The sequence below is a fragment of the Zonotrichia leucophrys genome, chromosome 3 (assembly GCF_028769735.1).
Source record: "Zonotrichia leucophrys gambelii isolate GWCS_2022_RI chromosome 3, RI_Zleu_2.0, whole genome shotgun sequence".
Taxonomy (NCBI): domain Eukaryota; kingdom Metazoa; phylum Chordata; class Aves; order Passeriformes; family Passerellidae; genus Zonotrichia; species Zonotrichia leucophrys.
In genome coordinates, this window is record NC_088172.1 from 67,645,624 (window position 1) to 67,658,413 (window position 12,790).

Consider the following 12,790-nt stretch of genomic DNA (forward strand, 5'->3'; position numbering starts at 1 on the left):
GAGATTTTATGTTTTTTAAATGTGCTTCAGAGATGGAGCCTTCAGAATCACAGGCTCAATGAATAAGGTGAATAGAGGGAATCCGATGAAATACATAGTGCGCAGATGCAAAATAAAATAGTTTTTCTGGTATTATGTATTTGAACTGTGGAGCTCATAGCATTTTGAGAATGCTGAAGACTGATGACGAGGGTTTAATAACCAGCCAAACAAAATCTAACACCCCTCCTACCCCACAAAAGTGTGAGGAAGAAAACCCCATCCTTTAAACAGAAAAGTGTCACCAGTGATTGAAGAAATGTTTGATCAGTCGGTTACTGAAAACTGAGCGTACACTCCCAAGGAAAGTGTCATGTCATCCCTCTGTTTTCTGTTGCTCACATTTCCTGTTGCTCAGTGTCAGAAATCAGGTAATAGGAGAGAGGCATTTTGAGTGTAGCTCTGGCTGTTCTTGTATCTGGTATGAAGATTTGCCTGGTTCAGGAAGATAACATCACTGAATGTGGCAGAGCATGTGTTGCACATTGCACTGCAAGCAACAGAACTGCCTTAAATAGGCAAATTAAGTCTGTGTTCTGCATATGTGAATTAGTGGCATATCATTTGACTAGGATTAAGAGGACACTAATATTCATTTGCTCACAGTTGTGAAATATATTATTTTCCTTGGCACCACTCAATTTTGAGGGGAAATCTGTATTGCTGTAGCGAATTCTTTCCTCAGAAATTGTGTATTAAATGTGTTTGCTAGAAGATCTGAGGGTTTCTACCTTTGTTGTTTAAAAGTTCATCTTAAGTGGCAAGATATGAAGAGCCTTGGACAAATACAAGCATATGGTATTTTCTGTGAGATTAAATCTATTTCCTGACTGAATTTTAATTTCCAAAGTATAGTAATTTGACTCCTTGGAGCAAATAAAAGGTTAAAAATGGTTGTCTTCATGTTTTCAGAAACAGCTAACCAACTGGTGGTTCAAAAAGGTGTTTTTCAGCTACTTTTGGTGTCGCTAAACTGAAAGTTGGAAACTCCTCCTATGGCAGATGTATTCTTGCTGTATAGCTGCGCTCCCTGCATTTTCAGAAATACTACTCAAAGTTTTAGCTCTGATATTGTACCTATGTTTATTTATGTGTATTAAACTTATTAAAAATGCATGAAAGTCTGTTTGCATTTGAAAGGACAAAACATTATAGTTTGTGTACATATATATATATGTATGTATGTATATATAGTCTTGTAATCTATTTTCTTTTAGCATGTTATGCCAGACCTCATTCTGGCATTCTTCTTTAGTTATGGCTACAAAGTTTTTTTTCCACGTCCAAAGAAGTCAACATGACTAGCATCTTTGCTATTAGAACTAGAACTTTGATATTAGGTCTAAGTCTGCTCACTAGCTTCCTTGTAGGATGTTGGTGACATATATTTGTTAGTAAAGGCCTTTAATTCTCAGAACATGCAGTACTAATAATATCCTTACTGAATTGGAATATAAACGTAGACTTTAGTGCTTTTATTGTTTTCCCTCTGAATTCTGAAATGTATGAAATGTTGTATTCTTATTAAGTCAAGACAGAATCCCTAAATATTTTATCCTAATTTTAGTTGATTTTTAGCTTTAGAAGCTTTTAAAAGATTGTAAATGAAAGTCAATCTTAGGGTATTTCAATCACTTGATTAAACCGTATTAGGAAAGTTTTGTACAAATGTGCAAAAATCATTTGAAGTTTTTTATCTTGTTCTTCATTCATTCTGGAAACTTCCCAGAGTGCCTAATTGTTTGGTTTGTTTCCTTTTAGATGAAACGGCTCCTAAAGAAGTCAGCAGGGTAAGTGCTGCTCTCTATCCCCTCTAAAAACACGTGCCCCACTGTTCACTTGAGATGATTTTTCCATAGAGATGGAAAGATTATTCCATTAAAGATTTATCTCTATTCTCTGGTTATAGTGGATCTCCAGAGGAAAAAATGCTGTACAGACTGTCTAGAGAACAGTTAATAAGGAAAATAAATATTAAGAACACTTGATTGGCTGTAAATAAATTGAAGGATATTTTGCATTTAGAGTTCTGCCAGTGCTATTTTCATGATCCAGTTTTAAAAAGGTACTTCATGGAAACCAGGAAATTCATGGGACTTTGAGCAAACATCAGACTATTTAATCAGTGTAACTGCCTCAATAAGTGGCAAGCATAGGAAGGAAAGAAAAATGCCCTATTTAATAACTCCCTTTTGAGATGTGGCATGATACAATGAGTTCAATTCTCTTATTCAAAATATTTTGCAGTGGTTTGCATGAAATGTAGTGTAAAATCTTAAAAAACCACATTCAGTAATAGACTCCCAACCCTAGCCTTACATCTGATTGACACTGTGTCCTGCAGGATATCTGTCAGTAACTGAGGACTAATTACAGGGATCTATTAGGAGTGAGTGCCTTTGCTGTGAATGAGAAAATTTCAGTTCAGGATAGTCTGTTGCTCCCCATGGGTCCAGACATCCTGAGGGACCCCATAAGATGGGAGAGCCCTTACGACTTTCCAAGATGGAATCATAGTCCTGTTTTGGTCTCCTTCTTGAATGTCTTGCATAAACTATTTCATGTTCCCAGGAGGAGCACAGTAGTGTCAGACATATATTAAAAACAGGGCAAGTTGCAAGACTGCAAAAACTGGCTGGATGCTCTTGCACTCAGTAGAAGTCCTTTGGAAAATGCTAGAATGTGGATGGAGTGGAGAACTAAGGCTGGTAGTGGAAATCTCAGTTTTGTAACCCTGTGAGCAGAGGGCTGGGATGAGGAGGAACAGAAGTTCACCTCATATGTGTCTACAAGAAAGAGATTTAGTGTTGTCTAAAATGAGTTCATTCGAGCAGACGTTTTCCATATACATGATGTGCCATGGACTTAGAAGGCTGTTGAGAGTTTAAGTGAAAATTAGTGTGCTTTAGTAATTCATTAGTTTTCAACATGGTTTTTGTTCAACCCTTGGTATGCTACTGTTATGACAGTGAACACCTTTTGTTGTAATGTGGAATTATTATTAGTATATCTTTATATATTGTTTTGATCTCAAAATAACTAAAGATCTGCCTAAAAATCTCAGAAGCTCTAATTATGTATGTGGGAAAGTTCCTTTTAATTGTCATTAATTTAGTAGATTAACATTTACCTAAACCTCTGCAAAACAGAATTGCAGAATATATCTTGGTTACCACATCTGAGCTGTTCAAGGCAAAGAAAACAAGTTCAGAACCCCCAAGTCTGCCTTGCCAGTAACTCCCTGTGTCTCTCGGACTGGTGTCAGCCATCTCAGCCCCTCAAAGTCATATCTTGTGGCTTAGGATTTCCTAAAGATGGATGGGCTGTCACTTGAAGCCCTGGAATGAGTAGGGTGCAGATGATACTTCAGATGTTCTTAAGTAAACATTTTCTCCCTTGTTTTTTAGCCATCAATCATTGTGCAGTTGGTATGTATACTGTGCTGCACTACTATTTGGTTTAGCTTTTTTAAAAGTAAAGTACTTGAAGGTACACAGGAGTGCACCATGCTACAAATTAGCAGGCTGATTTGTTTGCTGTATTTTTGAGTAATGCCATATATAATAATGTAGACCATTGTAATACATCCTCATTCTTCAGCAGCTCAAACTGATACCAGTTTAATTAAAATATGAACATAAATTAGAATTTAAATTAGGAAAGTTCTGTAAAAAGTTTTGTTTTTCAGACAAAAAGACATGTTCACGCTGACTGAAAAATTATGAGTTTTGAAGTCATTAAGTGTCACATTTTTAATTCCTGAAAACATCTGCAAGAAACAGCTTGTATCATAGGGAAGGAAAAATTAAGGTTAGTGAAAGGAAATTTATTGCAGAACTAAATCAACGATTGCTTTAGCAATACCATGTTAGCTAGAAAATGAGGCAGGAATATATTTTAAAAAAATCTTAAAATCTTAAATTGTTGGAAGGTAATTTTAGTGTTTTCAAGGGTTTCATGTCACAGTTTCTGAAAATTTAAGAAATTTTGAAATGTAAGTTTTGAAATCCTGTTGAATAGGAACTCCATCTTGAATATATTATTTTTAGCTTCTTAGTAGAAAATTAAAATGAAGCGGCAAACTTGGCTGTTGGCAATTCAAGTTTTTGAAAGACGGGGAGAAGAGAAAGTAGGAGATAACAGGACAAAACTTCCACATAATTTAAATTTTTAGAATTGTAGAATAGAAAAAAAGAACAAGTCAAAATTTATTATTTTTAATTCTGGTCTACTAATGACAATTTTGTCAATACTTTGGTGTTCAGTAATTATTTGGGAAGATGTCCTTGTTTGGCCTGATATAGGATCTGAATGGTGGTGGAGGGGAATGATTTCCTGATTCCTGTGGACAGCTTTTGGCATAAGAGCAGCTCTGGTTACAAAATACCTCATGAGCATCTGTGACCAATGAACCTGTGAACTTTTTTCTGAATACTAGTTTCCAGTGTTTATGAAATATATGTAACTGGGGACAGAATCTCCTTTTTGCATGATGTAGTATTGGGAACATCCTTGGAAATGCTGAGTTTCTTCTGCTCACTTCTTGTGCAGATGTGTGTTGGCTGATCCCATCCATCCTAGCTGCACAAGTGGTTTTCTGGGCAGAGGGATTTCAAAAAGAAAACCAACTATTGAGCTACTTGGATGAAGAAAACTTTAATTGAATACTTTGCTATTTTCCTACAAAAGAAACAAAAAGAGAGGAGTGTGAGTTTGAGCACTAAGTGCACGTGTATTCATGCAGATCTAGATTAAAGATGTAGTTCTCTGACAACATTAGTGAAAACAGTGTGCTTTGGAGACATGTTATTCTTTTCAGTTGGCAAAAATAACCCCATTCCTTCATGAACTATAGCCAGGATTCTGTTCTACGTGCTGCTAAGTTCCCCGTGATCACTGTGTGCTCTTTTGTACCTCAGGTTCTAAAGTTTAAGTGAAAACACTCAATGTTCCTGATATGATCACGGTAAAATTAGCTGTTCATTTTGCTTAATAACTTTCCATTCCATGTTTACTTGAACAATACTTCCAGTGAAGTTTCCTTTTGGCAAGTACCTTTGCTTTGTAAACTCTGGCAATGCCAACAGCAATTCACTTTACAGAAGTTTACCATATAAACACCAGAAAATTATTACCTAGCAAGTGACTTGCTCATTTAGAGTACTTTATTCTTGGAAACAGGAATGATAGTTTAATCCTCTCCTTTCCCCTTTTTGGACTTGCAGCTTTTTGGCAGCTGCCTTGGCACCAGCCAGCACCCAGCACAGTATGTTACTGCCAGTCACAGAATTAGCAAGTGTGTTTTCAGTAAATAGTTGCAGTAATTGTATGTATCTTCACTGTGTGACTGATAATAAAGGTTTGGGCTCTCCATGACCCATTGGCAAATCAAGCTCATTCCTTGTAGTATCTTATTAAAGATAGGATTTAAATATTTTCACGTTGTCCCAGAACTGAGAACAGATTAATAAAAAAGTTAGGGGAACTAGAACAAATATAAAAATATATAAAAATATATATTTAGCCTTTAGAAGTGTTGCAAATGGCATTGCACCTATTGTCACGAGAAGATGCTTGTATAAGCCGATGTCTTTAAAAAGAAAACCTTGTGAATACTGTGGTAGTGATAAGCAACAGTGGTAGGAAAATGAAGAAGTTTATTTTTAATGTTGTACATGGTGTCTTTAGAGTGCTTGCAAGTCAAGTATTAGGAGGGAATGTCATTTTATAAAAAGCATTTTAAAAAGAGGAGCAGTATTCAGCCTTGTCAAGTTAAACTGAAGCTCATTATGCTGTTTTATTATATAATCTGGAGTGGTGATATAATTGAGATATTCATGAAGCTTTATGAGCCTTACAGTTAATAACAGATTATATGGTTACTTCTGTGTAATCATAATGTTCTCATAAGTGAGGCCTTTGCTTTTTATGATGTATTTTTTCTATTGTGGAGCAATTTATTTCAGTGTTGCCATTTGGTAACAAGGAAGGCGCTGATGGGAAGATTAGGATGGCCGTCAGTGAGCGGGGCAAGAAGCTTCTTTTAGGAGAGGTGTTCACCATCTCTCTGAGGCTTGGAAATCAGCTAGATAAAAAGGCTGGGAAATGTGTGCCTTCAAAAGTAGTGAGTTCTTTCTGTGTAGAGTAAGAAAGCTGGTTTGCATCATAATAGGGCCTGTGCTGCCAAATGTCATCTCGTATTTTCCCTTTCATTTTGTCATGAAGCTGTTTCATGAGTGAAGAAAAGAATTCGCAAATACCTGCGTATGGTACTGCAATGCTAAACTTTATTTACCATGCAAGTTCTAACCCATGTCCTCTCCAGTCAAAACAAGAAGAATAGACGTCAGACAAATGCGTGTAGGAGCAGTTTTCTCTGAGGCTATGTACAACCATTAAAATTAATCACCTCAGCTAAGACTGCACTTTATAGTTGCTGGCTTTCCAGTGTCCAAGTTTAAAGAAAACTGGTTATGTCAGCCAAGCCCAGTTACCTCTTCTGATTTTTTTTCTGTTTTTGAGTTTCCTCTCCAAGCTCATTGCTCCTCTGAAAGCCATCTCTGCGCTGTAAGTTTGTTCACCACTTTCTTCAGTCAGAGGATTTGAGGATTTCACATCCTTTGGCTCAGCATTTCCACTTTGAAACAAGCAGTTTGATTAGCCTTTTGTAAGGGGGGGGGGGGCGGGGGAGTTTGTGTTTTTAAATTATTTTTTAAAATGAAGTGCAGATCCATATTTTTGTTGCTTCACATATCCAGTTTATATATGTTTACAGTGTTATTTGAATGTAGTTATCTTGTGGTTATCTATGCCCCAAAATAACAAATGCCAATTTCCATGCAAGATGGGAACTAGCTGTCAGTGCAGATAAACAATGCAAAAATACAGCAGACAGTGAAAGACAAGGTCTAGAAAAGGTAGCAGCACACATGAACATACTGCAAAAATGTACACAACCTATCTCACTACACTTAAAAATGACCTGAATAAATTTTACTATTGATTTAATTAAATAGATTTACATTTTTTTAATATTATTTTCCCCCTGCAGCCGTTTCTTTCTTTATACCCACTGGTCATCAGATAACGTTACTATAACTAAACTAAGTTCTTACATTTAAAGAAGTAGGTGATTATTGTGATACAGGCCTGGCCTTCTTTGTTTCTACACTAGATGTCTGAATACTTGTTGCGATAAAGTGTAGTGACACATGTAATGAATATTTTAAGTGCTTTTAAACCAAATGTCTCCTACAGGGCTGCCTTTGTCTTCAGGGGACTGGGTTTAGTCACCAGTATGTTCCTTTCTAGTTATGCATTCCTTTGTGAGGAAGAAGAAAAAGGGAAACATAAAAGAATATTCTTCAGTTTAAAAAAAACCCACATAGTGTGTGGGTAAATAAGGTAATTGTGCCAAAATTCTTAAATATAGTATTTCTTTAGAAAATATGCAAGTAATTGAGTATTGATTATCTTTCCAGAAGATAAGTTATGAATGCAACTGGAAAATTTTATAGAGCGTGTCTCTTAAATCAGGATGGTAACTGTGCATATGGGATTTTTCATAATGCTACCCAAGAGAAGGAAAAGCTGATGTCTTTCAGAAAAATATTGTTGTTTATTTACTTCGTTTTTGACAACAATTTTTTTTTGAGAAGTACAGAAGTATTGCTTTTGGGAAATTGTTTTTATAATGCAAGTATCGATGGCCTGGAGAACTTAGCTATGTAAGACATGTTGTTTTATACATTTGGTCAAGTATGAAAATACCTAGTGTGAAATATTTTAGACTGGCATCTCAATCAAATGTTAAGTTAATTCAGACCATTAACACTTCAAAAAGTGTTCCTTTTTTTTTTTTTAATTTGAGGCTTTTTTTAGTTCATCTTTAAATTCCTTCCCTGATGACTCCTGTTGCCAGGACTATAGTTTTATAGGAAAGAAAACTTGTGTTGGCTGGAAGTTTATGAGGAGATTTTGGTTGGTTTTGGTTCAGCAGCTGGCCTATATTCTGTAGTGTGCTGATAGAGAAGAGAGGAGCTGTCAGTTTTAAAGCTGACTGAAGAACCTTGGGTTGAAATCCAGTCCCTGCCTAAGGACATTCTTTTGTGTAAAATGTTGCACAGAATTACTTGAATTCATTATCTACGAGTTTTGATGCTGCCATTGACAGTTTAATTTAGGTGGTTTGAACAAGCTGGTTATCTAAAATACTAACTGATGTAACCAGATAGACCCAGGAGTTAAAAACACCTATTCTCTATGTACAATGACCCTGGCCTATGTTCATCCTTTATTCTTAGTGATTTCACACTGCTTAAGAACTGAGGTTCCTTACAAGAAGCCCTGTTTGCCCCAAAAGATTCTATTCCTGGTCCAGGAATTTCTTCTTACCTGGACAGTTGAGTTCATTTTTTCTTTCCTAATAATATCATTTTGATCTCATAAAGTGTATTGTTAGTTTTTTGAGGCTGTTTTTGTTGCTGTTTTGCGGTTTGCTTGTTTGTTTGTGTTTTTGTGGTTTTGGTGAGGTTTCTTTTTTTTTTTTTTTTTAATAATGTCATATTGTTTGAGATCTTTCTCTTTGGTTTGTTGTTTTTTTGTTTTTTCAAGTTCCCCTCCATCTGTCCATGTTGTGGCCCCCCGTGACACCCTCTGAAGTGCCTTGCAATTGGATACAACTGCTGCATTAATGAAGGCTTTTTGTTGCAGCAAAGGGACTTTTTCTTTCCTGAAAAAGATAAAATGCCTGTGGCACAGCTGCACTATGAGCATCAAAGCATGGAAATAATCTTAATTTCATTTTTTTAACTTTAGATATTATATTGTCTACTTGAATATTAGTTTCTCCATGTCTCTGAATTGTTTAGAATGAATACTTAAAATTCATCTTACTCTACATTATTTCAGTATCTCCTTTTTTCAGTGTTTATGTTCCAAGCCTCCTTGTTTAGTTCTAAGGCACAAAACAATTCTGAAATTACATGTCATGGGTTGTTGTCTTCTATTGCACAGAAATGTTGTAAAGACTAAGAACCATATACATATTTTTACATAAATCCTGTAAAAACAACCTTATTTTATATTTATGATATTTATTTTGAATATTTATAACACAATTTCCCTTCTTAATTGTTAGTCCATTTTCATAGCTTTAAAATATACACAGCTACTAGAAATATTATGCTGGTATGATAGTGCTAAACTAGTTTTTAGTCTAACTGAATTATTTTATGTAATGTCATTGAAATTCAGAATTTTACAGTAAGCATACCAACTTCCTTATAGACACTGAATCTTAAATAGAAGGAAATCAGCAATGGGAAAAATGAATTAAGGAAAAAGTTGATGAGCATTAATAATGTTTAAATTTCAAATGAAGAAATGCTGCTTACTACATATAATAGTGTATATATGTAATAAATACTCCTTTTCCACCAAGTGTATTGAATTTTTTTGATGAGTTGCTTTCTCAAAATAAGTTTTACACCAAATATGCACAAGTCTGTGTTAGCAACCACACTGAGTAGTGCTTGTACCAGAGTTTCCAGATGACTTAGTGTTTAAATACATGGTTTCATAAAGACCATTGTGGCTTTTCAACCAAACGTAATTATGGTTATCCAATCTAAAATGCCTCGAACCTAATAAAAAACTGTTTGACTGTACTGTAATGAAAGGAAAACCATTTTGCAGTGTGACGGAGTGAATCTTTGTTGATGATTGATCTAAGAGTTACTTAATTGTGCATCTGGGCAGCTGTGTGTGTGCAGATGGTCAGTACCAGACGCGTGCCACGGAACAGCGGCCGGCGTTACGCAGCTGCCGCCCCTTCCATGACACGAGGGCTTTGCCCTGCTTACCAAACGTTTGCAAGCACATGTGGCAGAGGTGAGGATAAAGGGCACACAGCTATTATGTAATTACTATGCAGGTTGAACTGCTGCTTGATTAGAGGGAAAGCAGTTATTCTGCTATGGCTCATTTTGATGATGCGTTCTCTTAACGTATTAGCTTTAACCTTTGAGGATTTGATTTAAATCCTGACTGTGCGTCACAAGCGAAAAGATGCGTATTCATTTCCAAGTTCTGAGAAGGCATTTTTCCACGTGATAAAGTGCATATGTGCTTGATTAGCTGTTGTCGCTTTAGGGTATGTGGCTACACATACTTTTGCAGACTGGGGTTAGCATGTCTGAATAGTGTAGACTCTTGTTCACCATTTTCCTGCTTTACGGCTACTTATGGCTACAGATTGTAAGTATAAAAGCTCCACTTGCATGAAACTATGCTATTGTTTTCTCCCTTTGAATAATAATCATACAGGACTAATGTGGGACACAACAGAGGGCAGGCAGTGGAAGCTTGCCAGCTGCCATATGGTGCTAATATTGGCGGTGGCATGCTGTATTGTAAACTCAAGACCTGCAGTAGTTTATGCATTTATGCAGTGTGACCTTACATTGCTGTCAAAATGCATAACCATTGCATCATTTTACAGAAGGAATTATGAAGTGTCAGGTTTGATCCACGTTGAGAATATTTGGACAGCCTAGGACTTAAATGTTCTAATATGTCCATGTGGAGCAGTAGATTAATAGATTAAGAAGAGGTCATGGCAAAGATTGTATATTCTCAGGAACAATTTTAAAGTCAAGATTAAGATCTGCTGAATTTAAAGAAACTGAGAATTGATATCCAGCAAACACTTATAATTTTTTTTCTTGTTTCTGTAGCTTTTTGGAGTTTTTTGACATGAAACATCAACATACATCCTCAATATAAATCTTTACATGCTCTGTATTCCTGACATAGTGTTGCATGCATGAAAATAAGAGGGGGAGTAAAAGTCATATAATGAAATATATTGTGTAAGTTAGGTGCTTAATCCATCAGTAAGTGTCACATGTGGAGGTTTACCCACATTTACAGGCAGAGAACATATTGAGCAGTTACACATATGCACATAAACGTTGGAGTGGTAGTGGGCTAGACTGTGATACTCTGAACATTTATGGTATTTTCCATTGTAGTTTATATTAGTCTGATCTATATTAAACTTGGCTCTGAAGTATGAATGAGCAGAAGAGTAAGCCTTGGTCTTTCAAGCAACATTAATTTGTCTAAATATCACCAGCTTAATTTTTAGTTTAAGCAATGTAATTTACTGCATCATGGAGTTCAGTAAGTAATTGACCATATTACTTTATTCAGTTTCCACATTACCAGTTTTGGGCAGGGTAATGAATCTTTACTTAGTGCCAAGTATTGCTTCCTGTGAAATTATTGTTTGTGATGCTGTCATGCTACACATACACATTTAGTGCTGTTTTTAACAGCCCTTCAGAACTTGGGAAACGGATAAACAAATGCAGCTGGGCCCCTGAAGGGAAGCTGCATCTCCTTTCCTGTGAGATTTTAACCATATCATGCTGTTCCATCATACCAGCAATCAGCACCCCATGGCTCCCATCTAAATATCCTAACTGATTTGTAATCTGCCAGCAGATTTGATTTGTGTCTGCCATCATCAGTTGAAACAAATGCCTATGAAGCCACAGCGGCTGGCATGATTTTGACTTGTGATTTTTGTCCTTCACTTGGTTGATGTTAATTGCTTCTGTATTTGAAAGGCTGAGCTTCCTGAGCTACCACCATCTGAAGGCTCTGGTGCTTGGCACAGTTCTGTCATTTGTCACACGAATCTGAGGTGGAAGATGCTAGCTAAGGCACTTGCTTGCTTCCTTTCCTGGTGGACTAGGAGCTTAAAAGGAGGGAGTTGAGGTCTACTGTGAATGTAACAGTCTGGCCAGAGAGAGAGAAAGCTAGATAAGCTTTCCCATGAATTGGTCTGAGAGAGCTGGAGAGAAAGAATTGTGAACAATCTGCAGGTGTTTTGTGATAAGCTGTTTTGCCCGTAAGGTTGTTTACAGATGGGTGGTTTCTTAATTAACCAATGGGGATGGTGTTTTGATTAAAGAACCAGTCAGGTGTACCTGTAGCGAACTAGAGTATAAAAAGGAATGGATTTCCTAACAAAATGAATTAGCCTTCTTCTGACTGTTTTTGGAGTCTGTGTCATCTCTGACTCAATGATGACAGTCTACTTACTTGATAATTGTCATGTCTCTCATTTTCTTTAGACATTGTTCATGACCCTGGCTCAGTTTAGGTGATTATTAGTTGTTGAGTGGTGTTCTCAATGTGCTTTGAACAAATGTTTAATTAGCAGAGGGTGGAGTGCTATGCCTCTTGTTTAGAGGTGACCTTGCTCTTCAGGTAGCTGGATTAGGACAGCTCTGCTTGGCTCAGCACTGAAATCTTGACATATTATTTTTAATGAATTTGTATATTTTTAACCTGCAAAATGCATCTCAGTTATTCTAAAATGTTTTTCTCATCTTTGCTCCCATAGTACCAGGATACGAATATGCAAGGCGTAGTGTACGAGTTGAACAGCTACATAGAGCAGCGCCTGGATACAGGAGGAGATAACCAACTGCTTCTGTATGAACTGAGCAGCATCATTAAAATAGGTAAGAAGGAGAATCAGGTGTCTCTGAGCTGTTACTCAGCATCAGTGCACAGCACATTTCTTACGTGGTTTAATTAATAAAGACAGGTACTTAGGGATAACAGTGTTCCCATTGGATGTTCTCTCAGTGTGAACTGACTTCACCTTCTGTCCCTCAGTGAATCCCTAGCTGCACTGAAGTGAATTTCATCTGTGGAGAGAGTTGCATGTCCTATT

General features: G+C 36.5%; 1 protein-coding gene across 5 annotated transcripts in view; it reads left to right on the forward strand.

Moving 5' to 3' along the window:
• PDE10A (phosphodiesterase 10A) overlaps positions 1-12,790 on the forward strand; it is a 169,170-nt gene that overhangs the window by 99,245 nt on the left and 57,135 nt on the right. For all 5 annotated transcript variants that reach the window (XM_064708656.1, XM_064708652.1, XM_064708654.1 and 2 more), the window contains exons 3-4: positions 1,801-1,829; positions 12,455-12,575. In XM_064708656.1, the coding sequence (XP_064564726.1) occupies positions 1,801-1,829; positions 12,455-12,575 (150 nt within the window). The remainder of the gene's footprint in view (positions 1-1,800; positions 1,830-12,454; positions 12,576-12,790) is intronic.